We start from the raw sequence: 26,802 nt of genomic DNA on the forward strand, positions 1-26,802 counted from the left end.
GGTACCTTAACGGACACCCTAAATGTTTGAGCATTTGAGCACCCTCCATGAAACGTCAAACTACCCCACAGCTCGCCCAAAAGAAAATCTCTGGCGCCGCCACTGAGGGCTAAGCCCCGAATGTTTCCAGGTCCAGGAAATGCCCCTGATAGAGCCTGGTTTACAATACTAGTTTCATGTTGAAAGAAGCAAGGTTTTTATACAGTATCTTTACATTAAAAGTTTCATCACACTACCATGTTAAATATAAGGCAATATATTATAAACATGTAATCCAATATGGCCACAGTCTACACTAGCATGTACACTTTGCATTCAAGTTGAGGAATTTCAAAGTTTTAAGAGCAGACATTGGGATAAGGAATCACATGTTTTAAGTTTAGTGCTCAATGTCTATCAATTGACTTGTACATTTAGTGGGAGCCCCTTAAAGTGATAAGATATTTTACCACTTGAGCTAAAACCTAAGAGTCACATTATAAAGAGCGCCACTGGTAAAGGTCAAAGTAAAAAGTCCAACTCAAAAGCAAACACTGCATTGTTTTAAGAACCAGTGTGCCACATAAGCAGATACCTCACACTTTTGCAATAGTTTAAACTAGAACTATTTGGACATTTGTTTTTTGCTAGCTTACATCCACAAGCACTCATGCATTCACCATCCCACAATACAAGGTGAAGTAAAGACACAACCAAGTGGTAAAATAACGTATTTATTTCATTAAAAATATGTATTTATATTCATCCGAGGACACCAGCTGCACCTGTAAGAACAAACACACATTAGTCACCAGGTTTAAGTTAATGTATAGAACAGCAAGAAAGTGAGCACAGTACTCACCTGCTATTGTCCCCACTTTGGACTGACACGCAACCATTTGGCATTCTGTGAGCACTCGGGACCTGAGGTTTGAGAGGAGCAGCCTGAGGAGAGATGTAGGCCTGGGTTCAGCCTGCCTCTGAGGGGCCACGTAGGCCTGGTTCGTTGCTTGCCGCTGAGGGGCTACGTAGGCCTTCTTGGGAGTCACGTAGGCCCTGTTGGGAGTCACGTAGGCCCTGTTGGGAGTCACGTAGGCCCTGTTGGGAGCCTTGTAGGCCTTGTTGGGAGTCTGCTGCTGGGGAGCATTGTAGGCCTTGTTGGGTGCCTCATAGGCCTGGTTCGTTGCTTGCCACTGAGGGGCCACGTAGGCCTTGTTGGGAGTCTGGTAGGCCTGCTGGGTCTTCCTGATACTCACTTTCTCCTGCCCAGGATTCTTCAGCCGTCTGATAGCATAGCCACCAAATTTATCAGGGATGATGTGGGTCTTGGTCGGGCAAACTTCTTACCAGATGTTCCCTCTTTGGACGATTTGGAGTCGTAGCTCGTTAAGTAACTGCGAGGCTTGAAGATGGGACCATTTCCTACATTGGACTGAATAGAAGTGCCATAACTTGAGGCCATGGAAGTAGCCTTGTAGCTTCCTCCGGCATTTCCTGCATTCTCTGAAAAGAGTTTACTCTTGTATGGGTTCACAACCTCAGTCTGGCTGGGGTTTTTAAGAGTTGAGGGACGGGAAGGTTTATCCGTTTTAGACACTAGCTTAGCACGAACACTGGAGGAAGTTTTGGTCCGTGCAGGGGCTTGGTTTGGCTCAGGAGCGCCGGCACCAAACAGGCTGGAAGACTTCCCTGTGTCTTTGTTGCTGCTCTTACTCAGAGAATCGCTACTGGCAATAGCAATAGAAAGGCCATGAAAACGCAGTTTAGGCACACCATTCAAGTTGCTGCCCTGCACTAACCTGACTTTAGCTAAGCCACTTTTAGCTGGCTGTGAAACAGTTTGTGTGTAGCCACCAGTAGAAGGCCCCCGGCTAAAACTACTGCCCACAGCTGAAGGTATGTTTAAGTTTCTGCTCTGCGCTGAGCCCTGTCTGAGTCGATTCTGGAGATAGTTGACACCAGCTTCCCGATTATTTTGCCTGAAGCCAACATATGTGTTGTTGTTCTGGCTCTGAGCTGCTAGAGAAAAAGAAACAATATTAAAGCCACAGCTATAGTCATTCACAGCACTTAAGTGAAATGTTGTGCTTAGCTCACCTTCTGAAGCCCACAAACAGCGCACATGCTCTGCTTGAACCAAGACAATAAGGAAAATCCTGTACAGAAAAGATGTAAACATCAGAGAACGCAGACAGCTAACAACAATTAACTTTGCATATCTGCAGAAACTTACCCCAAATGAACTCCACAAGTCATATTTTTCTCTCTCTGTTCCAACACAGCAGTAAAGAACCAGTAGCCCTGAAGTGACTTGCTCTGCTTGTCTGAGCAGCAGAAAGGAGGCTTTATTGCAGCTTGCAGCCAATCAGGGCCTAATGAGCTGATTGTCTACAGGTGCTGCTGTGCTGTCAGGGTGGCTACTGAGTGCTCTTGATTTTCTGATTTTCTGTCACCTCTGAGTTCTTAAGTCCTGCGCAAAAAACTGTATGGTAAAAGAGCAATATCTCAAACCCCTAAATGACCATATTGTATATCAGACTTTCTCACAAAGGGTTACTTTCAGTTGTTCAAGAAACTTGTTTGTTTTTGTTGCATGTCTCAGGGTAAAATGAAGAAAGTGAAAACAGAAAACATTTGGGATTTATTGAAGCAATTGGAGAGCAAACATATATTTTTGCTTCACCCTGTTGTTACATTACATGTCACTTGTTAGACGCTTTTATCCAAAGCAACTTACATACTCAATACTGTGGACAATCCCCACAGGAGCAATGTGGGGTGAAGTGTCTCAGGGACACAACAACATGTTGACTGCATGTCAGACAAATTCAGCGCTTCTGTCAACTCTTTAGCTGAATTGCTGAGGGAGGCGCTCGTGAATTGTTGTTCCAGAAACAGAGGGGTTTTAGGTTGCCATGAGACTGTTGACGGTCTTATTATACATCCGTTGGTTGGTTTTGTGGCACATTTGTAACGCTGTAATTAATAATAATAATTAATAAAGGTCCATCTTCTTCTTCTTCTTCTGTGCCAACTTAGGCAAGCACGCAGGCAAACCTGAGCGCACACAGGGTGGAGAGGTGGACTGAGGTTGAGCGATGAGAAAGGGAGAGAGAGAGAGAGACAGAGAGAGAGAGAGAGAGAGAGAGAGAGAGAGAGAGAGAGAGAGAGAGAGAGAGAGAGAGAGAGAGAGAGAGAGAGAGAGAGATTGAGCGAGGCAGAGAGCGTGCATGCAGCGGTCTGCTTGCGCACAGACCAGGAGTTTGTGAGAGAGCCGGCTTGAGAGTCACTTTCTCTTCAAAATACAATTGATTGCCAGCCTCCTTTGTCCCTGGCTGGCTTGCTAGCTCGTTGGTAACGTAACTGATGTCTTCTCATGTGCCTGCATCTGGCGCTGAGTTGCCATATTCCTTTTAATTAACCACTTCCCGATATCTATTGTTGCAGATAAATATAAATGATAATAGACTAACTAACCTAGCAAGCGTAAACTGATAGGCTGCTGTGCCGCATCTCACTCAAAAACCCACACGACTCAACCCAGCGAAAAACCAGTCTCGTGCGCAGCCTTTCATTCAGAATTTCATTCAGAATTTCATAGCAAAATAAAAAAATGATATTAAACTAATCTTTCAACATAGTTTAAAACAAAAATAAATATTAGGAGAAAGCCCTACAAATAACAATACACTTAATAATAAAACAATTACAATGTTGTATTCAGCCCTGATTAAAACAGCGGGCCCAAATCCTGGACGGACTCGGCCCCATGGGGCCCGCCCATGACGCCAGGTCTGGTATGAATGTTTTCTTGCTGTAAAAATCTCCTTTCTGTTTCCCCTTAAAAACGTTAGCAATGTCTCCCATAACGTGAGTTTGAAAACAACGTGACTTCCGCCTGCAGTTTTTTAAAATGTCAAAATAAAAGTCCCTAGATGATAGCATCTGAAAAAGGGAATCAATATTTGAAGTGTCTTGCGTGCTGACGTAATTAAAAGCTATAACCACCAATACCTTCCCCCAAACATATTTTAAATGATATACGGATAGGAAAATGTATCAACTCATAACCCGGGTATGTTAATTTTTGTCAAAGGAGAGATTAGTTTCTACAATAAATGTGCCATTTCTCCGTTACCTTCAAAATAAAAGACAAGCCTATAACCGAACATGCCAAATGTTTAAAGCAGGTCATGATACAATTTGCGGAGGGATTACAATGCTCATATTCAGCATTTTCTTCTGAACGGTTACTTACTTACTATTGTAAGTTTGATGTTGATTTAGAGAATGACATTAAAACCAAGAAAAATCCCAGCTTTATAGACAATGTTTTAGACTACAATTTTACATATGAAAATGAGGCACTTTGGATTTGCAACTTACATATCAGGGACAGAGATATTGATATAGCCCAGAATGTTTTTTCTGTAGCCCCGGACAATTCTCCCTGAAATATAATACATTAACCGTGCTTTACCTGAACCTCAACAGCAAGACACTTCATGATTCCCTTTTTCAGATGCTTTCATCTAGGGACTTTTATTTTGACATTTAAAAAAACTGCAGGCGGAAGTCACGTTGTTTTCAGGGATTCGACTCAAGTTATGGGAGTCATTGCTAGCGTTGTCGAGGGGAAACCTCTTATTATATATCGATGGGGGAAACAGAAAGGAGATTTGTATAGCAAGAGAACATTCATACTTAGGTTGTAAGGGCCAAGATTAGGTTTCAGCCGATATACTAACACTGTTGTTTAAGAAACGATGTCGAAAACAGAGGGCAATTCAGCTAAAGAGTTGACAGAAGCGGTGAGTTTGTCTGACAACGATAAAGGTATGTGCATATAAACTAACATAGTAATACTTTAAATGTCGTTTCTTTTCTTATAGATGGAGGAAACAATGAAAAGACTTCAGGGACGATTCAAGGGAATTTCTGAGCAGCTGGAGTCCAAAAATATCCTTTTTTTTAATGCCATGCTCCTACTGTAAAGTAAACAGCTGGTAACTTCACTGCCTGCTTCACTTTTTGGCGTTTCCGGTCTACTCAATAATTGTCGCAGCATTTACTTATTGTTATAATGTATTAAGCGAGTCCTGCATCTAGCTAAAACGCACCTGAGATTAATTACTAATCAAAGACGTGTCCTCCTGTCAAACACACAGCTGTGTTAACATGCATGGCCACTGGGGGGCGTTCAAACTCAGTCTAAAACTAAAACCTCAAATCCAATTTTAGGGAATACTTATGCATATTTTTCTATTCAAGATACATTTGTGAAATGCAAAAACTAAAATAGGAAGCATAAAAGATAAAAAAACAACATTTGTTCTCGAAGTTATTTTCCTGAGCATGGCAGACATTCAAGACCTAAGTACTATTTTTACTCAAGTACAAGATCTGATTATTTCTACTTTTTCTCAAGTACAAGATCTGAGTACTTCTACTTTTACTCAAGTACAAGATCTGAGTACTTCTACTTTTACTCAAGTTCAAGATCTGAGTACTTTTACTAAAGTACAATACCTAAGTACTTCTATTTTTACTCAAGTACAAGATCTGAGTACTTCTACTTTTAATGAAGTAAAATATCTGAGTACTTTCCCCACCTCTGTGTAGCTGTCTCTTTGACTACAGCTTTTTACTTGCTTTTGCTACGGTAAAATATATTTGTGAAACTAGGCTTTCAGTAGAATAAGACTTTTGAAATGTTAACCATTGCAGCCCTGTCCCGTTCCCCTTGTGACCTTTCAATCAAGATGTTTACAACACACCTGCGAGTAGGAGCCTTCTCAAAAACAGTTAAAGAGTCTTATATGTTTTTAATGTATGTCATTGTGAAGGAACAGGAAACAGACAACACTGGGAGAGCAGGTACGTTTGAGAAAAAACTTGATTTTATTCACCCAAATAATTTATAGTCCTTATAAAATAAAACAATTAACAAAGATACAACTAACGCTCAATTATATCTAAAATAAACCTATATTTTCTAAATGTGATTAAGCAGCTTAGTGCCAGGAGGAGGGTTAGCACTCTAAAATGAAAAGCTTCCAAAATTAAACAAGATTGTGTGCACCAATTTGTCAAAGAAGACATTGCTGTAAATGCTTAATATAATTTGCATGTGAAATGGTTGCTATATTGAGTTGTTGCTCTGGTTCCCTGGCAGATTGTTCCTTCACTTTCTCACTAGATGAGATGGGAACGCGCATCGACGACCTTGAGAACGACGTGTCTGAGCTCATGACTCAGGCTGGCATGGAGGAGCAGGCCACTTCCTGTCATGTGACCTCCAAAAACTGAGGGGCTTCCTTCTACCTTTTCCCACAGATATGTCACTTTAGTGGGGGCACATCACTTTACCTCTTATCACTTTAAAATGTAGCCAAATGTATGCTTTGCTGCTCACAAATCTGTGTGTTTCACTCAGAACTAACACTAATCACAGCCACAATATTTGTAAGTGTTATGACAAGAAAACAAAACGATTTTCTTTGTTTCAGTGCAGCAGGCCAAAAGGCTTTCAGGCACTTGGTAGACATTTATTTTGACTTGTATGGTCAATGTTTTCTAACCAAAACCTGCTGTGTTCCCTCGAGGCTTATCAATCACATCAGATGCATACGCTAACTCGGGCAAAGCTTTTATTTAAATATTCATCAAACTTGAACTTGTTCACTGGGTGTTTCTCAATGTCAAGGAAGGCTCCTCCAGAGCCACTATTTCAAGGATGCTACGTCATCGAGTCCCGCCGAAGGACTGTTCCAATGTCCAGGATCCTTGGAATTCAACCGAGGACTGAATCCTTCGTTGCGGGAAATTTCCAGGATGTAGCAGTGTATCCTCCGCGGTCTTAAAATCCCCACAATGCTTTGCGCACGGACCAATTTCCAAAATCTTTGGCAGAAAATGCAATATAAGGCCGGGCCTCTCACATGACGCACACTTGCTAGCCTGTTCCATTCTTCGTTCTCCGAATGAAAGGAAGGATTCTTGCCTAGCCTCAGAAAGACCTGACTCGGAGGGACATGTCCTACCAAGGAAGCGTCCTCAACATTGAGAAACACCCTCTGGCTGCACTCTGGAGCAAAACACTCAACCATATCATATATTTGTATCTCTTTAAGGGCATCTTATTTGATCAAATAAAGTGTTAGTAACCTTTATGTATTATCTTTGGATATAGAGAAGATTGTTGCCATCATAACGTCTGAGTTTTAAACTAAGATCAGGTGCCTATATCCTATCTACAGTATGTCACTTAAAATGAACACAGTGGCATCTAAAATACGACATTATTGGAAGAATATTGACTTTTGATAAACTATTAATGAATGCAACTCACCTTATCTGGTTTTATATAATTTCCACTACCGTTATCTAAATGTCTCTGCCTATATATTGGGTGTTTCTCAATGTCGAGGACGCTTGCTTGGTAGCACATGTCTTCCGAGTCACTTGCTTCAGAAGCGAGGCAAGAATCCTTCCTGGACGGTGCGCAAAGCATTGTGGGGATTTTAAGACCGCGGAGTCTACACATGTGCAGCCTCGAAATTTCTCGCTACGAAGTACGCCGGGCTCGGTATAATTCCAAGTATGCTGGACATTGGAACAGTCCTTCGGCGGCACTCGATGACGTAGTATGCTTGAAATAGTGGCTCTGGAGCAGTTTTACTCGACATTGAGAAACACCCATTATCTCCATGAATAAGGTTAAAATGCATCTTAAAGTGAGCTATCCAGTGGCCTTAAAACGGTGTAAAAGTGGTGACTTTTACCCATAGAGTAATGTGATTTTTTGCAATATATATATATATCATTATTTCAATGCCTTTGAACTTATCTTGATTTCTAGGAGAATACAGTGTTTATCACATCTATGCAATTTCTTTCTGAGCATTCAAATATATCGTGTAAAGCACAAGTGTTTGTATTATCGTGTCTTCCTCTGTGTAACCGCCACTGTTTAATGCACATGGTGGTGCACTCCATGTATTCATATCATCTATTACTAATGTGTGTGATGGAAAAGAAGAGGCTGTAAATCACAACAATGGAAAACCTTTCCGGAAAGAACGACATGTAGGCTATATCAAGAACATGTTAAACTCTTTAAATAAAGACTTACTATCAATCTTGAGAATGTTTCACAAGTCATCATTTCTTTGAATTCTTATTTTTGAACATTAAGTCATTATTTTTAGATAATAAATGCATTATATTGCTATATACGTATATATTAATTATGTTGCGTTGCGATACTTTCCATTACTTTTGACAGTTTCATATTATTAAGATTTATATAGTCGTTTTTAAAGAACAATAAGGAATTGTTAAGAGGAAGTTTTTTATTATTTTGTGTAAATTATGATTGTCTTTTATATGACTCACAGTCGGTACCACAAGTAAATACCGCTAGTAAATTGTCGACGGGAGGGTTGCTAGTGACTTATCCGACCGGCCCACTTCAGTACCGGCCCATAGGGATTCGTCCCGATGGCCTGTCTGCCACTGCTCACATTATCTATTTTTTTCAACACAAAACGAATTTTTAATCTTATTTCTTCTTTAGAAGTTAAATTAACATGCTTTAATCCTTATGTTGTGTTCGGGTCTCCCGTGACCCATTTCAAGTTAAAATTATATAATAACTACACTCGTTCTTTGTATCGGATCAAGGCTTCTGAATATCCTCCACAACAGATATATAAACACTACACAACTCATTTTGACAATTTTAGCCAAGTCTGAAGGTCTCTAAAAAAAAAAGTGCATAATTTGGTGTTCGGGTCTGGTGAGACCCAGCAGCATGTTGTGGGCGACACGGGGTCAAATTTTGCCCAATCAAGATTCATCTTTGACTTTAGACACCCCTCCCCTCCCCCTTCATCCACTGCAACAATAATTTAAAACTTATTTTGTGGATATTGTATTCTAATATGAGTCTATTATAGTCATATAACGTAATGATCCACCGTCTTCACTATAGGAAATATAATGAGTGAATTGAATCACATGTTTTTTTGGGCCATAAAATAAAAATGACAACAGGATTATAAATATAATGGATTGTACAGCATTGTACGGTTATGAATGCATGATAAGTTAGTTATGATGTAGTTAAAACAATATTGGATGATAGTCATTAGTTTTGAGTGTTTTGGACTGAGATAAATCATGGGTCAAAATGACCCGCGAACACCATGAACGGTAACAGCTTTCGAACACAACACAAGGGTTAACAAAACAAACTATTTTAGGCTTTTTTTACCTCTTTTAAATGTTCGCTATATATTTGTTGGTTACACCCCCCTCTAGTGGTCACGAGGGTTCATTACATTGAGTCTGTGTGGACCTCCCTTACCGAAAGGAGAGGAGAAAATGCCCCACAATGCCTTGCAGCCGCAGCATTTGCCGTCACACAACAGTCGGCCGTTCACGGAAACTACCGATTATGACCGAGAAATGATATCATGAAAGTTACGGTGATTATTAAGCTTTTTAAAACGTATGTGGTAAGTTGCCAAAGTGCTTTGTTTTGAACGTGCATCAGAATTATAATCAAAAAGAGAAATATGAACGTTAGTTTTTAGTGAAATGATCAAATAAAGTCAACATTTCAGTCTTCAATGAGCTGTGTGGGGGTTGTTCAACTTTTAAAAGATGTTTGAATGGTGATATACACAGTGTTAAGGACTAACGTTTATAATAAATACATTTGTATTGATTTTAAGATCTTTTCATCATACAATCTTTGGGATCATTTGTATTAATGTGGACCGGAGGGAGAGGGTGACGAGCATAAGTTTCACTTTCCTTTTTTATTTCAATTCCAACTTTGGGCATGAAGAATATGTTTCTCTGTTGTCCACGTTCATAAAGCATAAAACAACAGCATCAGAGCACGGTGCAGAGTCTCTAGATGAGTCCGTCGCTCTTATTAAACATCAATGTTGTAGTCCGCTGTATAGAAAACTGTAGTTTCTGTCACTACCCGATCTGCAGCTCTGCCCGATCTGCAGGGCGCATGTGCGAGATGGTCCGCCATATTGGAGAACTCCGGACGGCAACCCAAGAAGGACACTTGGCATCTAGACCGTCTAGACCAGAGGTGCCCAGTACGTAGACCGCGGTCGACCGGTCGACCGCGGGGGCAATGCTGGTAGATCGCGAGTCATTCATAAATTAAAAAAAATCCAGCTCCGTTAAAATAGACAAAACAGGTTTTGATCCCTCCTCCTTTGGCCTCCCTGCCACTTAATTCAGGAGTTGACTTGATTGACAGAAAAAGCGACCTATTGCTTTCCAGTCTGTTAACACAGAATGCAAAGCGATACAAAATCAGTCAAGTGCCGGGAGAGACAAACAACAAAATGAGTGCGGGAACGAGCAAAAAGCTAAAGACATACCACTTCCACACAGAATGGGAAGGAGAATCTTTTTGGTGATGTCACATTCAAAGGTTATTTGCCTTATTTGTAAAGCAAGCGTCGCTCTGCCAAAGAAAGGTAACGTGGAGAGGCATTATCGGAGTGTTCACAAGGCATATGACAGCGACTTCCCTCCGAGTAGCGAGTTGAGAAAGAGAAAGGTCATGTATTATTGCTACACAAACATTATCTCTTAGTCTTAGTGTCGCCAACTCGTTTCTAACATGCAAAAAGACAAACAAATGCGTCTATGGTCGGTGTATTTTCTATCTTTCCAATCCAGAAGAGATCTCTCTCTCCCCCGTCTGTTTGCAAGGGGGTGGGGCAGTTTACACACACGCATCCGCTACATGCAGCAACACACGGAGGAGATGGTGGAGAGAAGCGCTCCAAGGTGTGGTTACATGTTACCCGTCTTGAGGTGGACAATGCTCGTCACCAAAAGTGTTTAGCATGTAAGGGCGGTAACACGAGCAATTTGTCTAAACATTTTGCAAAAGTGCACCACATTCAGACGGAGGAATGCACCGGGTTCGACTGTCTTTCGAGTAGCTCTGTAGCCCCATCCACGAGTAACGTTTCCACGTCAGGTGTTATGTATGCTAGCAGCAACACACGGAGTTAACTACATTATACAAACATGGGTTAATGATTAGAGGTAACTGAGTTATTTATTTTGTTAAAGTTTCAGCTATTCTCTTTCCAGTTCTGTCATCAGATTATTTAATAAGATTTGTTAAAACATTGTTGTTTCTTTTGATGTGAAATATTATTTATTTAATTCAAATAAAAAGCAATGTTAATTTTGTTCACAATTTGTTAAATTAATTTAATAATATATGTATTTTTGAATCAAGTATTCATCTTTATTGTCTTCATTGTTAGTTTCCACATGCCTAAAACAACCTCAAACTAAATCTAAAAGTTGATGGTTAAATAAGAGCGTTTGAGAAATTGTGCAAGGCACACAGTAGTAGTCCGAATAGTCGATTAATCGTTTCATTAATCTATAGATTAATCGATAATCAAATTAGTCGTTTGTTGCAGCCCTATTGTAGTTATCCCATGTAAAAATAAAACGTGTTATTCAGCAACCCTTGCAATTTGGGTTTTTATTTTTGGTTGGTAGACCTCGGTTAGCTGGTCATTTCAAAAGTAGCTCACCAGCCAAAAAAGTGTGGGCACCCCTGGTCTAGACTTTAGACCAGGGGTGTCAAACTCAAATCTGCAGTGGGCCAAAATAAAAAAAATGGGTACTAATCGAGGGCCGGACTGGTTCAATGTTTATTGCAAAATGTATTGAAATGAACTTATTGCACATATTAAACCTGGAACTAACAAAGCTTAAATTATTGCCTATAAAAACAACATTAAAAATTAAATAATCAGTTGCATTCATTTCTTATGGCTCTATCTGCAGCTTTTCCAGAGTCATTTCTTATGATTACATTTTCCCACAGGCCAACAACAGCTTCAAGAAAACTATTTCCCTCAAAGAGAAACCAAACATGCCCTGTTGTCGTGAGAGAGAAAGTGCAGAAGGAAACATCCATTAAACTCAGTGTGCTGCTCTGTGATGCTAGTTCAGATACTTGGCATCTCATCTTGGGTGCAAGGTCATCAATGTTTGGGCTCAGGCTCTGAGCTGAGGAGACCCTCAGGATGGAGTGAAGGTGTGCGTGCAATATACCGGCGGGCCAGATCTAATAGTAATTAGAAATTATCATGTGGGCCAAAATTAAATCCACCAAGGGCCGGATGTGGCCCCCGGGCCTTGAGTTTGACACATGTGGTCTAGAGACAGCTGGCCAATATGCAAATATGCATTGCGCATGCACACATTTTTTCATCTGACAAATGGCGATTTCCATTGCATCTGACAGAATGAAGACTTTTGTGTTTTACAACAATTTGAGAGAATACATGTCTGAAGGTGAATTTCACACAGACCTCTCTAAAAATGAACGAGATGAAATGCTCCGTGCGTCATCGAACTTTAGAGTAAAAGGTAATTAATTCTCATTCTCCTGTTATTTTGTGTTGTTACTTACTGGGCAGTTACTTTTAATAATAATGCTTTTCAGTTACTTAGCTCTGTCTCAAGTTTTGTATTTTATTTGTATTGTATTGTATTTGTATTGCATTTCTAAATGAAATAATACTATACAATATTTAATTCAATATTATAATATAATTAATTATTTTATTATTATTTATAATATAATAATTTTATTCCTGAATGACCCCTTTTTTTGTGTTTGTGTTCAAAATGCCCTCAGTTTTGTGAATTGATGTGATGAACATTGAAGTGTATGTGCCTTGTTATTGTGAATTTGACATAATAGTTAAATAAAAATGTTTAAGTTACTAAGCTCTTTTTTTTGTAGATGGCCGGCTGTTCTATATTGGTTCCAACCAGCAGTACATGCGTTAGGTAATCTGGTCCGAGGAGGAAAAGCTGTCTGCCCTCACAGAGGGCCACGATAACGCTGGAACAGGCAACCACAATGGTTTGAGAGGCACCAGAAACAGAGTCATTGCTGGCTACTACTGGTCAACTCTTACAACTGACGTTACTAACTGGGTAAGTTATGGTTGCACTTTGTCCTGAAGCATGTTATATATTACATTACATTTCATTTAGCTAAGGCTTTTATCCAAAGCGACTTACAATAAGTGCGTTCGACCAACAAAGTACAAACTTGAAGAAAACAGAATCATAGAAGTACATCAGGTTTCATAGAGCTAAAACATTTCAAGTGCTACTCAGCTGTCTTTAGATAAGCCAGTCCTTTATTAGTATATAAGTGCTTTGTTAGTAATTGTATCGCTCGAAGTGGAGTCTAAAGAAATGAGTTTTCAGTCTGCGCCGGAAGATGTGTAAGCTTTCTGCTGTCCTGATTTCAATGGGGAGCTCATTCCACCATTTTGGAGCCAGGATAGCAAATCCACGTGTTTTTGCTGATGGTAACTTGGGTCCACCTCGCAGTGCGGGTGCAGCGAGCTGTTTGGCTGATGCAGAGCGGAGTGCACATGCTGGGGTGTACGGTTTAACCATGTCCTGGATATAGGAAGGGCCAGATCCATTCGCAGCATGGTACACAAGTACCAGTGTCTTGAAGTGGGTTCTAGCAGTTACTGGAAGCCAGTGAAGGGAGCGGAGGAGCGGCGTGGTGTGGGAACATTTAGGAAGGTTGAAGACCAGACGAGCCGCTGCATTCTGGATGAGCTGCAGAGTTCGGATGGCACATGCAGGTAGACCAGCCAGGAGGGAGTTGCAGTAGTCTTGGCGTGAGATGACGAGAGCCTGGACCAGAACCTGTGTCGTTTTCTGGGTCAGCTGGGGACGTATCCTCCTGATGTTGTAAAGAGTGTATCTGCAGCAGCGGGTTGTAGCAGCGATGTTTGCAGTGAAGGACAGTTTGTTATCTAGGGTCACACCCAGATTCCTTGCAGTCTGAGTCGGGGAAACAACAGAGGTGCCGATGTTGATTGTTAGGTCAAGAGTGGGAAAATCTTTTCCCGGAAGGAAAAGCAGTTCAGTCTTGTCAAGGTTGAGCTTGAGGTGGTGAGCAGACATCCACTGAGAGATGTCAGCTAGACAAGCAGAGATGCGTGCGACGACCTGGGTCTCTGAGCGGGGAAAGGACATAATTAATTGGGTGTCGTCAGCGTAGCAGTGGTATGAAAAACCATGCGGGCTAATGACTGATTCGAGCGAGTTTGTGTACAAGGGGAAGAGGAGGGGACCAAGAACAGAGCCCTGAGAGACCCCTGTAGTTAATTGACAAGGGTCGGACTCGGACCCTCTCCAAGTTACCCTGTAGGTGCGGTCTTTGAGGTATGAGGTAAGGAGGGAAAGTGCAGAGCCTGAAACTCCAAGTTCTTGGAGAGTGCGAAGGAGGATCTGATGATTCACTGTGTCGAATGCAGCTGACAGGTCCAGAAGGATGATGACAGAGGAGAGGGAGGCTGCTTCAGCAGGCTGTAGTTCCTCAGTGACAGCAAGGAGGGCAGTTTCTGTTGAGTGACCTGCCTTGAAACCAGACTGGTGCGGATCCAGAAGGTTGTTCTGATGGAGATAACAGGAGAGTTGTTTAAAGACAGCGCGTTCAAGTGTTTTAGACAGGAACGGGAGGAGAGAGACAGGCCTGTAGTTTATAACATCAGACGGGTTGAGAGTGGGTTTCTTTAGGAGAGGGTTTACTCTTGCCTCCTTGAGACTGTTTGGAAAGTGACCAGAAGTTAGAGAAGTGTTGATGAAATGGGTGAGAAATGGTAGAATATCAGGAGCGATAGTCTGAAGGAGGTTTGAGGGGATAGGGTCCAGAGGACAGGTGGTAGGACGGGCAGAGGTAATGAGGGTAAGAACCTCACTTGGAGAGAGAGGGGAGAAGGAGGTCAGTGTGTGGGTGAATGGAGGGTCTGGTGACCCAGCGGTGAGTAAAGGTGAGTCAGAAAAAGAAGAGCGAATATCATCAACCTTTTTTTCAAAGTGGTTAACAAAGTCGCTTGACAGAAGGGAGGAGGGGGAAGGGGCTTTAGGGGGGTCCAAGAGGGTGGAGAAGATGGAAAATAGTTTTTGGGGATTGGAATAGGAAGATTGGATCTTATCTTGAAAGAAAGTGCTTTTTGCCTGAGAGATGGAAGCAGAGAAAGAGGAGAGGAGAGCCTGATAGGTTAGGAGGTCGTCATGGTGATTGGATTTCCACCATTTCCGCTCTGCTGCCTGAAGGATGGTTCTATTAGCACGCAGTGCGTCATTTAGCCAGGGAGCCGGAGGGGACTGACGAGCCTGCCGAGATGTGAGAGGACAGAGAGAGTCCAGAGAGGATGAGAGAGGAGGGAGGAGAGAGAGAGTCCAGAGAGGATGAGAGAGTAGAGAGGAGAGTTTCTGCAGCAGAGTTTGGAGGCAGGAGTTGGAACGAGTCAGAGGAAGGGAGGGCTGAGAGCACCGATGAGGCAAAGGTAGAGGGGGAGAGGGAACGAAGGTTGCGGAGGACAGGTGCAGAATTAGAAGAGATTAGTTTGTTATGTTTGGAAAGGGGTAGAGAGAATGAAATGAAGAAGTGATCGGATGTGTGAAGCGGGTTTACAGAGAGGTTAGAAGTAGAGCAGTTCCTTGAGAATATGAGATCAAGGACATTGCCAGCGTTATGAGTTGGTGGGGATGGAGACAGTGAGAAAGCAAAGGCGGTTAAAAGAGATGTTAGTTCAGCTATCTTCCCTGTCTGGAGGTTGAAGTCTCAGAGAAGTACAGCGGAATTCAAAGGTGGAAGGAGTGAAGTTAGGTAGCTTGAAGAGGGAAAGCTCCATTTGGGAGAGAGCAGGAGACCAGTGCCACCTCCTCTGCCAGAGGGTCTGGGTGTGTGGGAGATGGTCCGCCATATTGGACAACTCCAGACGGCAACCCAGGAAGGACACTTGACACAGTGGCTTTTGGCAAAGCTGAAAAATAAAACGAGAGAGAGAGATGAGTTATTGTTATTACAACGTGACTTCACTATTATTTAACAACTCTTTTTATTGGGTTATTTTCTTTGGGGTTAAGTACATTGTCAGAATAAGTGAGAAATGAATTTAACTTCTGTTAGACAGCTATCATACTGAATAAATATTTAATGTGAATGTATGCAAACATGTATAGCATATGTCTATGGTGACAAGGGGGACGGATCGGGTAGTGGTAGTCGGTGACAGTGACCAAGCCCCCAGGAAGTGCGCCGGACTCAGATGAAAATATTCGTGGTGGCCAAACGGCGGTACTACACTTCCGTTTGGTTGCCAGGCCCGGAAACACTATTTCCCATTGACTTACATGGGGAAAGAGTGGTCTGTAAATCGTTGGATAATTGTTTTTAAACTAAATAAACCACCCAGTATGAACACTTGTATAGCCCTTATTAAAAACATTTGTTCCTCAAGTTGTAAAAATGTGCTAATAACGTTATTCTGAGAGTTATTTCCCTCTGCATTATGAACGAGCATCTAACCCACGGGACCGCGCCGCCCGGCACGTTCATGTTACGTGTTCAGCATGCAGCAGCACTACATGCATTTATCTTTACCCATGGATGCACAATAAGAACGGACCCATATCGTCTTCGATCCCACGGAGCTGTAATAATGGATATATTGCACATGTTTGTTGTAATTCATCATTTGTAAAATATTATATTACATGGACTGTATGATTAAATCTTGTACCGTAAATGTTGTATTAAATAAAGTTAATATTACCGACGTTAGATTAACGTCCCTGTAGCTTCTTATTGCACTAAGAAGCTTATTGCACTGTATATATATATGTGTATATATACAGTGCAATAATTCTTTCATGCTAAATGAAGCTCTGTTGCTTGGATATCACTAGATCCTGTTACAGCGTAATATAAGTACATAATAACGATGGATGTGCACATTAGCATAATTACTAATAAAATAAAATAAAATCAGGTTTTATTTATAAATCACATTTTAAAACGATTTTTGGTCGAGACCAAAGTGCTGTACATGCAAATAATAAATAACACATTACTACATTCGCAAAGAACAGAAGACAATCAATTACCACAACAAATATAAAAATCCAACACAGGGAATTGTCCGTAGTCATACTCTGCTCGGAGTAGAATGCCAGGGAGAAGAAGTGAGTCTTTAGTTTTGTTTTAAAAACCCCTAGAGTCTGGGCCGACCTCATATGGAGGGGCAGAGTGTTCCAGAGCCTGGGACCAGCTGCTGCGAAGGCTCGGTGCCCTCGGGTTTTGAGCCTGGTCTGGGGCACTACCAGCAGTAGCTGGTCAGCAGACCTTAAGGCTCTGGCTGGGGTGTAGCGCTGGAGGAGTTCAGCTATACAGGCCGGAGCCAGCCCATTTAGTGCTTTAAAAACAAATAAAAGGAGTTTAAAATCAATTCGGAACCGAATTGGAAGCCAGTGCAGTGAGGCCAGAATTGGGGTAATGTGGTCACGCTTTTTGTGGCCAGTAAGAAGACGTGCAGCGGCGTTCTGCACTAGCTGCAGGCGTCTAATTGAGGCCTGGTCCATACCCACATACAGACCGTTGCAGTAATCCAACCTTGTGGTTACAAAGGCGTTGATAACCCTTTCCAAGTCTTTAAAATATAAAAACGACTTGGTCTTAGCCAATAGTCGTATTTAAAAAAAAGCAGGTTTTAACTACGCTGCTGACCTGTTTATCAAATTTAAAAGTGCTATCGAAGGTCACTCCAAGGTTCTTGACAGAGGGGAGGATGTTTTTTTTTAGGGAGCCCAGAGTATCAACTGGGGAGGCTGGAGGTTGGTGTCCAAAAACGATGACATCAGTCTTACTCTCATTAAGGTTGAGGAAATTTTGGCTCAGCCAGGATTTGACCTCTGTCAAGCAGTCCATCAATATCTGTAAAGAGTTTGCATTGGAATTGAGAGGCAGATAGATTTGTACATCATCTGCATAACAATGGAAGGGGACATTGTGTTTTGTAAGGATTGAACCCAGGGGCAGTGTGTAAAGTAGAAAAGGATGGGGCCCAGAATCGAGCCTTGGGGAACCCCACAGGTAAGAGGGGCTTTGGCAGAGGAGAAGGCACCCAGCTGCACTGAAAAGCTACGGTCTGTCAGGTAGGACATGAACCATGCAAGTGCAGAGCCTGTGATGCCTGCGGACTGTTCAAGCCGTGACAACAGGATGCTATGGTCCACAGTGTCAAAGGCCGCTGTCAGGTCTAACAGCACCAGGACAGCTGAGCTACCTGAGTCGGCGGCTAGGAGCAGATCATTAAAAACTCTTAAAAGGGCTGTTTCAGTGCTGTGCATGGCTTTAAAGCCAGACTGAAACTTTTCATGGATTCCATGCGTGGTTGAAAAAGACTGCAGCTGGGCGTAGACTACTCGCTCCAGAACTTTGGATAAAAAAGGTGGGAGATGGGCCTAAAATTTGCGAGAATGGAAGGGTCGAGATTTTTCTTTTTAAGTAGTGGCTTTACCACGGCATGTTTGAAGGCAGCTGGGACACATCCTGAGCCAAGAGAGGTATTTAATAGTAATACAATACTTGCTCCAACTGAATTAAAAACATCTCTGAGAAGGCGAGAGGGAATGCTATCTGAGCTGCAGTTTGTCGGCCGCAGGTGCTTGACCACATCCGAGAGAGAAGAGAGGGATACAGGCTCAAAGTGGTCGAGGACAGCAGGGCACAGGAAAGGAGCAGGATCTGGGGTAGCACTAGTGTTGGCTAGCCAAAGAGCAGATACTTTTTCGATAAAAAATGTAAGGAACTTATCACAGTGAGTAGTCGATGGCACAATCGGAGAAGCATCACAGGGATTAATGATCGAGTTGAGGACATTAGAAAGAACCTGAGGTTTATGGCTGTTTTTGGAGATTAGCAGAGAAATGTGTTCTGTTTTGGCTGCTTTGACTGCCGTCTGGTAGTCGGAAAGACAAGCACGAAGGATTTCTAAGGAGACATGGAGTTGATCCTTTTTCCATTTTCTCTCTGCACGCCTGCAAGCGCGTCTGAGGGCACGAGTACAGTCATTTAGCCAAGGCTCTGAGAGAACTTTACTAGCTAGCCGCTAGCTGCTAACTGGCGTAACTGCCGCCTCGTTAATATCAAATCCATCATAAAAACAAGCCATTACCATGCTGTCATGAACACGTGGTGCTGTTAGGTGTATGCAAATTGACGTGCTTGATGTGAACGAGCATTTTGGTTAAAGTTGCGCATGCGCTATGAGCGCACATACGGGTACTTTTCAGGCATGCTGGGTAATCTGTGATGTTTCGCTCTCTCAAAAGTTGGGCCATTTTATCATCATGCGCCAATGAGCAACTCTCATAGGAATGAATGAGGCCCCGCCTCCCACGCTGTATCCAGTTCTTATTATACATCCATGGTAGTGACAGGATTCTCTAAAGTACCGCAGTCTCTTCTCCTAAGTACTTTGGAATTCTCCTATCCACTATCCCTTAACCCCGTGACGTTTCACTCAGAGGTCAAGGAATCGACGATAGGGTTAGAACTTAGGAGCTGATTTTTGGACTATTCGACTGCAGCCCAGGAGCCCGATGCGAAGCGGAGGGATCTAGATCGGCATGAAGGTGTTATTTTCCCCATAATGACCAAGTCGCTGCACATTATCGCGCTTATTACATGGCCACATTCTCAACAAAGTAACGATAGGACTTGAAATTGAAATGCTTTTATGGATTTAGAAAATGATTTTTATTGATTTAAAAAATGGTTGTATGTATTGATTTAAATTGACATGCATCCGCTAAGAAAAATAGTCCGTTGTTACTGTTTGAACTAACTTAGCAACGGCAGGAACTGCTTCGATAGCGTTATCATTTAAAATATGTTTGGGGGAAGGTATTGGTGGTGCTTTTAATTACGTCAGCACGCATCATGACACTGGACGGCAGGATTGTAATTTCCCGTGTTCAGTGAATGCAATTAGTATGTAAAATGTTATTCCAAGGCACACCTTCATATGACCATTAGTTATAAAACAAAGAGAATAAATTAAAAACAGTTATGCAATACTAAAAAATAGCACTTTACCCCTGCTTACGTTACACCTATATGGCCTGAGCTGATTATCAAGCCTTCATTGTAACAGTCGCGGGTGTACTGTGTGTGCGTGTGGGGAGTGTTGCAGTAGAACATTCCACTGTAGCGCCCGGTACCTTAATGGGAAACCCTAAATGTTTGAGCACCCTCCATGAAACGTCAAACTACCCCACAGCCAGAGTTGGGTGTAGCACGTTACTGTAATAATCTTACTTTTGTCGGTAACGGAGAAGTGTAACGCGCTACTTTTATAATTCAGTAATCACACTACAGTTACTAACATTGCCCCGACACGCGTTACTTCGTTTCTTACTAAAATCAATCATAATCACACTGACGGATAAGAGGGGTTTCCGCCGCAAGTTTATATGTAAGTAATCTGCGCAATTTGGGCGTCTACATCTCCACGTGCAGTGCTGCATAAACAAGGCTGAGTCAGCGATAACTTTCGAGGGGTGGAGGTATGCCCATTATTTTGAGTTTGTCCGAATAATAGACAGGAATGCGACGGTGAGGTGCAAACTGTGTCCAGGCCAGAAGCTGTTATCCACTGCTCTAAACACCTCGTCAAACCTCAACAAGCACCTGCAAAGAACACGCTAACGCACACGCCATTTGTTGTTTGTTTATATCACGTAGTCTGTTCAGTTTTCCGGTTGTTGCCTGTTTTGAATGACGAATACGCACTACCGCCGCCTGCTGGTAAGGAGAGTTAATGCCACTCACACATGCGCGGCGAGTAAAGCAACGAGTTACTTTATGTAGAGTAACGAAGTAGTGCAATACATTTTTTAGTAACGACCCCATCTCTGCCCACAGCACACCCAAAAGAAAATCTCTGGCACCGAATGTTTCCAGGTCCAGGAAACGCCCCTGGTTTACAATACTAGTTTCATGTTGAAAGAAGCAAGGTTTTTATATCTTTACATTAAAAGTTTCATCACACTACCATGTTAAATATAAGGCTATATATTATAAACATGTAATCCAATATGGCCACAGACTACACTAGCATGTACACTTTGCATTCAAGTTGAGGAATTTTCAAAGTTTTAAGAGCAGACATTGGGATAAGGAATCACATGTTTTAAGTTTAGTGCTCAATGTCTATCAATTGACTTGTACATTTAGTGGGAGCCCCTTAAAGTGATAAGATATTTTACCACTTGAGCTAAAACCTAAGAGTCACATTATAAAGAGCACCACTGGTAAAGGTCAAAGTACAAAGTCCAACTCAAAAGCAAACACTGCATGTTTTAAGAACCAGTGTGCCACATAAGCAGATATCTCACTTTCGTAAATGTACAATAGTTTAAACTATTGAGACATTTGTTTTTGCTAAGGGGATTTTCACAATCTTTTGTCAGCACTGTAAAGTATTAAGATACATTTTGCAAATTAGTTTTGTAAAGGAAACATTGTTGCAACACACCTTTTAGACACTAGAGGGCACCAAGCTTACATCCACAAGCACTCATGCATTCACCATCCCACAATACAAGGTGAAGTAAAGACACAACCAAGTGGTTAATTCATGTATTTATTTGATTTAAAAAAATGAAATATTCATCCGAGGACACCAGCTGCACCTGTAAGAACAAACACATTAGTCACCAGGTTTAAGTTAATGTATAGAACAGCAAGAAAGTGAGCACAGTACTCACCTGCTATTGTCCCCACTTTGGACTGACACGCAACCATTTGGCATTTCTTTGAGCACTCGGGACCTGAGGTTTGAGAGGAGCAACCTGAGGAGAGATGTAGGCCTGGGGTTCAGCCTGCCGCTGAGGGGCTACGTAGGCCTTCTTGGGAGTCACGTAGGCCCTGTTGGGAGTCACGTAGGCCCTGTTGGGAGTCCTGTTGGGAGTCTCGTAGGCCTTGTTGGGAATCTCGTAGGCCCTGTTGGGAGTCTGCTGCTGGGGAGCCACGTAGGCCCTGTTGGGCGTCTGCTGCTGGGGAGCATTGTAGGCCTTGTTGGGTGCCTCGTAGGCCTGGTTCGTTGCTTGCCACTGAGGGGCCACGTAGGCCTTGTTGGGAGTCCTGTTGGGAATCTCGTAGGCCGTCTCGTAGGCCTTGTTGGGAGTCTGCGGCTGGGGAGCCACGTAGGCCTTGTAGGCCTGGTTTGTTGCTTGCCACTGAGGGGCCACGTAGGCCTTGTTGGGAGTCTGGTAGGCCTGCTGGGTCTTCCTGATACTCACTTTCTCCTGCCCAGGATTCTTCAGCCGTCGGATAGCATAGCCACCAAATTTATCAAGGATGATGTGGGTCTTGGTCGGGGCGAACTTATTACCAGATGTTCCCTCTCTGGACGATTTGGAGTCGTAGCTCGTTGAGAAACTGCGAGGCTTGAAGATGGGACCATTTCCTACATTGGACTGAATAGAAGTGCCATAACTTGAGGCCATGGAAGTAGCCTTGTAGCTTCCTCGGGCATTTCCTGCATTCTCTGAAAAGAGTTTACTCTTGTATGGGTTCACAACCTCAGTCTGGCTGGGGTTTTTAAGAGTTGAGGGACAGGAAGGTTTATCCGTTTTAGACACTAGCTTAGCACGAACACTGGAGGAAGTTTTGGTCCGTGCAGGGGCTTGGTTTGGCTCAGGAGCGCCGGCACCAAACAGGCTGGAAGACTTCCGTGTGTCTTTGTTGCTGCTCTTACTGAGAGAATCGCTACTGGCAATAGCAATAGAAAGGCCATGAAAACGCAGTTTAGGCACACCATTCAAGTCGCTGCCCTGCACTAACCTGACTTTAGCTAAGCCACTTTTAGCTGGCTGTGAAACAGTTTGTGTGTAGCCACCAGTAGAAGGCCCCCGGCTAAAACTACTGCCCACAGTTGAAGGTATGTTTAAGTTTCTGCTCTGCGCTGAGCCCTGTCTGAGTCGATTCTGGAGATAGTTGACACCAGCTTCCCGATTATTTTGCCTGAAGCCAACATATGTGTTGTTGTTCTGGCTCTGAGCTGCTAGAGAAAAAGAAACAATATTAAAGCCACAGCTATATTCATTCACAGCACTTAAGTGAAATGTTGTGCTTTGCTCACCTTCTGAAGCCCACAAACAGCACACATGCTCTGCTTGAACCAAGACAATAAGGAAAATCCTGTACAGAAAAGATGTAAATATCAGAGAACGCAGACAGCTAACAACAATTAACTTTGCATATCTGCAGAAACTTACCCCAAATGAACTCCACAAGTCATATTTTTCTCTCTGTTCCAACACAGCAGTAAAGAACCAGTAGCCCTGAAGTGACTTGCTCTGCTTGTCTGAGCAGCAGAAAGGAGGCTTTATTGCCGCTTACAGCCAATCAGGGCCTAATGAGCTGATTGTCTACAGGTGCTGCTGTGCAGTCAGGGTGGCTACTGAGTGCTCTTAATTTTCTGATTTTCTGTCACCTCTGAGTTTCTTAAGTCCTGCGCAAAGAACTGTATGGTAAAAGAGCAATATCTCAAACCCCTAAATGACCATATTGTATATCAGACTTTCTCACAAAGGGTTACTTTCAGTTTTTCAAGAAACTTGTTTGTTTTTGTTGCATGTCTCAGGGTAAAATGAAGAAAGTGAAAACAGAAAACATTTGGGATTTATTGAAGCAATTGGAGAGCAAAAATATGTTTTTGTTTCACCCTGTTGTTACATTTCATGTCACTTGTTAGATGCTTTTATCCAAAGCAACTTACATACTCAATACTGTGGACAATCCCCACAGGAGCAATTTGGGGTGAAGTGTCTCAGGGACACAACAACATGCTGACTGCAGTGGGGTTTGAACCTGTGACCCGCTGATCTGAACACCAACGCACAACCCACTACACCACACGCCTTTTTTTGCTTGTACTTTGGTACTGTTATTGGTATTGTGAATATCTTTAGGACAAAAAAAAACAAGATTCAAGTTTGAATTTTCATTTGAGGTTTTCTTTTGTTAGAAGTCCTTTTTGTTGGCTGTGGTATTAGAGACTGTGTGCATGTTTGTCTGTCCTGCTTTCAGAATAATCATATATACTGTTATGTGCTCACTCCGTCACAAACACATGCATTTTCATTAAGATAAAACAATTAAATACACTTGCAAAAACAGTTTTAGGCACGCTACTTCTGTACTTGTGTTAAAGTGTTTTATACTACATTGGCTGTTTGAGTAAACCATTGTTGTGATATGATTGATTTATGCACAAAATCCCTAGAACCATAAGCAACACAACACAGGACATTGAACAAAAAAAACCAGGATGTAAGTTGGTTTTACATACTGTAAAACCAACTTCACATCATCCAAACACGCTCCAACTTCATTTAAAGGGGCCCTATGATGCTCACTTTCAGGTTGATATCAGTATGTAGTGTCTCTACTGAGACATGTCTCCATGCTTTAATGTTCAAAAAGCCCTTTATTCTTCTCATACTGCCTGTGCTGCAGCACCTTTTTTCACCCTCTGTCTGAAACCAGAGCTCAGCCTGCTCTGATTGGACAACCGCTTAGAGATGTCCCGCCCCTTAGGCTTTCACGTACAATGAGTTGGAGCGCTAGCCAAGTGTTACATGTTGATGTCATTATGTTCAGGAAGTAAACAATGGAGTCCAATGTGGGTGTTTCAAGCAAGTGAGGGGGGAGTGTTTGGGAGAGAAACCTCCTCTGGAAGGAACACAGGGATTTTAGCCATTGCAGACCATTTACATGCACTAAAACCTATACAACACACTACAGGAAAGGGAAAACCCGAAATACAATATGAGCTCCTACTCGCAGGTAGGGATGGGTATCGTTAGGATTTTATCGATACCGATACCGGTACTGCTTATCGGTATCGGTATTTTTCGATACTCTTATCGATACTTTTCAATAATTTGGTAAACAGTAATTTTATTGTGATTGTCTTGCAGAAATAACTGTATAACCAACCTGATCTCACCAGAATGCGAGACTCCACCACGACTGCTTAACACCGCATTGCGTGGTGGAGTCACAAACTTTGCTACATTTACATGTCTCCACCACTTAAACAACCCCAATGTAAAGTGAATGAGGCTGCTTTGTCGTGGTGTACACACGCATTTCTACAACGTCCAGCAGTGAGCTTTTATTCTATAAAACATTTTAAAATCGACTTTATAGCTTGTAGTAACTCACGGGAGGCTTCTTTTATTTTATTTGTATTCATAATGATTTTTATTTTTCGTCAGAATGTATTATGGTGCATTAGTTACGAATTTTTGTTCTAAAAAAACAGTGCATTGTGTGTAATACATCTGTGATTTTTATTAAATTAGTTAGTTTTTAAGGAAGGCCAGAGCTTCAGCTGTGTCAAATAGATTGTTCCCTTTAGTTAACGTTTTTTAAAAGAACATTATATTCCGATTTGTTCATGTCCCCTTTATTGTATTACGGAGAGCAATGTGAGCGTCCATTCCCATTGGATAACGCAGGATTTTACACCCGGAAGTAAGTATTCTCATTACTGTCGATTGATTTTACAGTGATATCTGCACTACTCATCAACTCAGAAACACCAGATTATCGTTGTTAATTACACAACATTGATTGGTTTAAATTGTGTACAATGCTTTTGTAATTTCCCCCTTCGATTCGGAGAAACAAATATTTGTTCAGTTTAGGATGGCCGAAGACACTACACTACCCATAATCCTCAGCTATCGTTTGGGACTACACCATGTGCTTTGCTTGACAAACCCCGTGATTTGTCCTCAAGCTCTGTGATTGGATGTTGGAGTGGCAGTGCGCGAAGTTTACTCAGATGCCTTTCTTAATGCCTTTAACTTATCTTGATTTCTGGGAGAATACACTGTTTATCACATCTAAGTGTTTGTATTATCGTGTCTTCCTCTGTGTAACCGCCACTGTTTAATGCACATTGTGGTGCACTCCATGTATTCATATCATCTATTAAACTAATGTGTGTGATGGAAAAGAAGAGGCTGTAAATCACAACAATGGAAAACCTTCCGTTAAACTCTTTAAATAAAGACTTACTATCAATCTTGAGAATGTTTCACAAGTCATAATTTCTTTGACTTCTTATTTCATTATTTTGAGATAATAAATGCATTATATTGCTATATATATATATATATTTTAAAATGATGTTGCAATACTTTCCATTACTTTTGACAGTTTCATATTATTAAGATTTATTTAGTCGTTTTTAAAGAATATTAAGGAATTGTTAAGAGGAAGTTTTTTATTATTTTGTGTAAATTATTATTGTTTTTTATGTGACTCAGTATCTATTTTTTTGAACACAAAACTAATTTGTATTCTTATTTCTTCTTTAGAAGTTAAATTAACATGCTTTAACCCTTATGTTGTGTTTGGGTCTCCCGTGACCCGATTCAAGTTAAAATTATATAATAACTATGCTCAAGTTTTTTGTATCGGAACCAGGCTTCATGATATCCTCCACGACAGAGACTACACAACTCATTTTGACAATTTTAACCAAGTCTGAAGTTCTCTAAAAAAAAAAGTGCATAATTTGGTGTTCGGGTCTGGGAAGACCCAGCAGCATGTTGTGGGCGACACGGGGTCAAATTTGGCCCAATCAAGATTCATCTTTGACTTTAGACACCCCTCCCCTCCCCCTTCATCCACTGCAACAATGATTTAAAACTTATTTTGTGGAGATTGTATTCTAATATGAGTCTATTATAGTCAGATAACGTAATGATCCACCGTCTTCACTATAGGAAATATGAGTGAATTGAATCACATGTTTTACTTAAATATGTTTTTTGGGGCCATAAAATAAAAATTACAACCGGATTGTACGGTTATGAATGCATGATAAGTTAGTTATG

At 41.7% G+C, this 26,802-nt stretch overlaps 3 protein-coding genes and 1 long non-coding RNA gene across 7 annotated transcripts; 2 read left to right on the top strand and 2 right to left on the bottom strand.

Moving 5' to 3' along the window:
- Window positions 1–697: 697 nt before the first annotated feature.
- Window positions 698–23,257, bottom strand: LOC307021006 (uncharacterized protein). Of its 3 annotated transcripts, none has more exons than XM_079652711.1 (4): window positions 23,164–23,256; window positions 23,028–23,086; window positions 21,652–22,949; window positions 698–764 (listed from the first exon to the last, which is right to left on the bottom strand). In XM_079652711.1, exons 1-3 carry the CDS (start codon window positions 23,184–23,186, stop codon window positions 21,655–21,657), a joined length of 1,377 nt encoding a protein of 458 aa, XP_079508837.1. In that variant the 5' UTR covers window positions 23,187–23,256; the 3' UTR covers window positions 698–764; window positions 21,652–21,654. The 3 variants fall into 3 exon arrangements, with proteins under 3 accessions (XP_079508837.1, XP_079508838.1, XP_079508836.1); XM_079652712.1 differs by lacking the exon at window positions 698–764 and adding an exon at window positions 21,515–21,576 and having other exon boundaries at window positions 21,652–22,946; window positions 23,164–23,257; XM_079652710.1 differs by lacking the exon at window positions 698–764 and adding an exon at window positions 21,515–21,576.
- On the top strand, window positions 869–21,996 carry LOC307021012. The gene is made up of 3 exons (XR_013803059.1): window positions 869–1,032; window positions 21,788–21,808; window positions 21,863–21,996. It is a non-coding gene; the product is annotated as an uncharacterized lncRNA (long non-coding RNA).
- On the bottom strand, window positions 1,119–2,307 carry LOC307021010 (uncharacterized protein). Of its 2 annotated transcripts, none has more exons than XM_079652723.1 (3): window positions 2,213–2,307; window positions 2,077–2,135; window positions 1,119–1,995 (listed from the first exon to the last, which is right to left on the bottom strand). In XM_079652723.1, exons 1-3 carry the CDS (start codon window positions 2,233–2,235, stop codon window positions 1,256–1,258), a joined length of 822 nt encoding a protein of 273 aa, XP_079508849.1. In that variant the 5' UTR covers window positions 2,236–2,307; the 3' UTR covers window positions 1,119–1,255. The 2 variants fall into 2 exon arrangements, with proteins under 2 accessions (XP_079508849.1, XP_079508848.1); XM_079652722.1 differs by having other exon boundaries at window positions 1,119–1,998; window positions 2,213–2,306.
- Window positions 4,562–8,128, top strand: LOC307022861 (heat shock factor-binding protein 1-like protein 1). Its single transcript, XM_079655763.1, has 3 exons — window positions 4,562–4,790; window positions 4,872–4,938; window positions 6,176–8,128. The coding sequence occupies exons 1-3, from the start codon at window positions 4,746–4,748 to the stop codon at window positions 6,286–6,288; spliced, it is 225 nt and encodes a 74-aa protein (XP_079511889.1). The 5' UTR covers window positions 4,562–4,745; the 3' UTR covers window positions 6,289–8,128.
- Window positions 23,258–26,802: the final 3,545 nt, after the last annotated feature.

Source organism: Notothenia rossii (genome assembly GCF_949606895.1).
Source record: "Notothenia rossii genome assembly, chromosome: 10".
In the NCBI taxonomy this organism is placed as follows: Eukaryota; Metazoa; Chordata; class Actinopteri; order Perciformes; family Nototheniidae; genus Notothenia; species Notothenia rossii.

Bases quoted from the DNA above. Each gene is read 5' to 3' on its own strand.
- LOC307021010 (XM_079652722.1), bottom strand. From the start codon at position 2,235: ATGACTTGTGGAGTTCATTTGGG. The intron at 2,136-2,212 runs GTAAGTTTCTGC...TTTTCTGTACAG, and splicing joins ACTTGTGGAGTTCATTTGGG to GATTTTCCTTATTGTCTTGG. The intron at 1,999-2,076 runs GTGAGCTAAGCA...CTTTTTCTCTAG, and splicing joins CTGTTTGTGGGCTTCAGAAG to CAGCTCAGAGCCAGAACAAC.
- LOC307022861 (XM_079655763.1), top strand. From the start codon at position 4,746: ATGTCGAAAACAGAGGGCAATTCAGCTAAAGAGTTGACAGAAGCG. The intron at 4,791-4,871 runs GTGAGTTTGTCT...CTTTTCTTATAG, and splicing joins CTAAAGAGTTGACAGAAGCG to ATGGAGGAAACAATGAAAAG. The intron at 4,939-6,175 runs ATATCCTTTTTT...TCACTTTCTCAC, and splicing joins TGAGCAGCTGGAGTCCAAAA to TAGATGAGATGGGAACGCGC.
- LOC307021006 (XM_079652711.1), bottom strand. From the start codon at position 23,186: ATGACTTGTGGAGTTCATTTGGG. The intron at 23,087-23,163 runs GTAAGTTTCTGC...TTTTCTGTACAG, and splicing joins ACTTGTGGAGTTCATTTGGG to GATTTTCCTTATTGTCTTGG. The intron at 22,950-23,027 runs GTGAGCAAAGCA...CTTTTTCTCTAG, and splicing joins CTGTTTGTGGGCTTCAGAAG to CAGCTCAGAGCCAGAACAAC.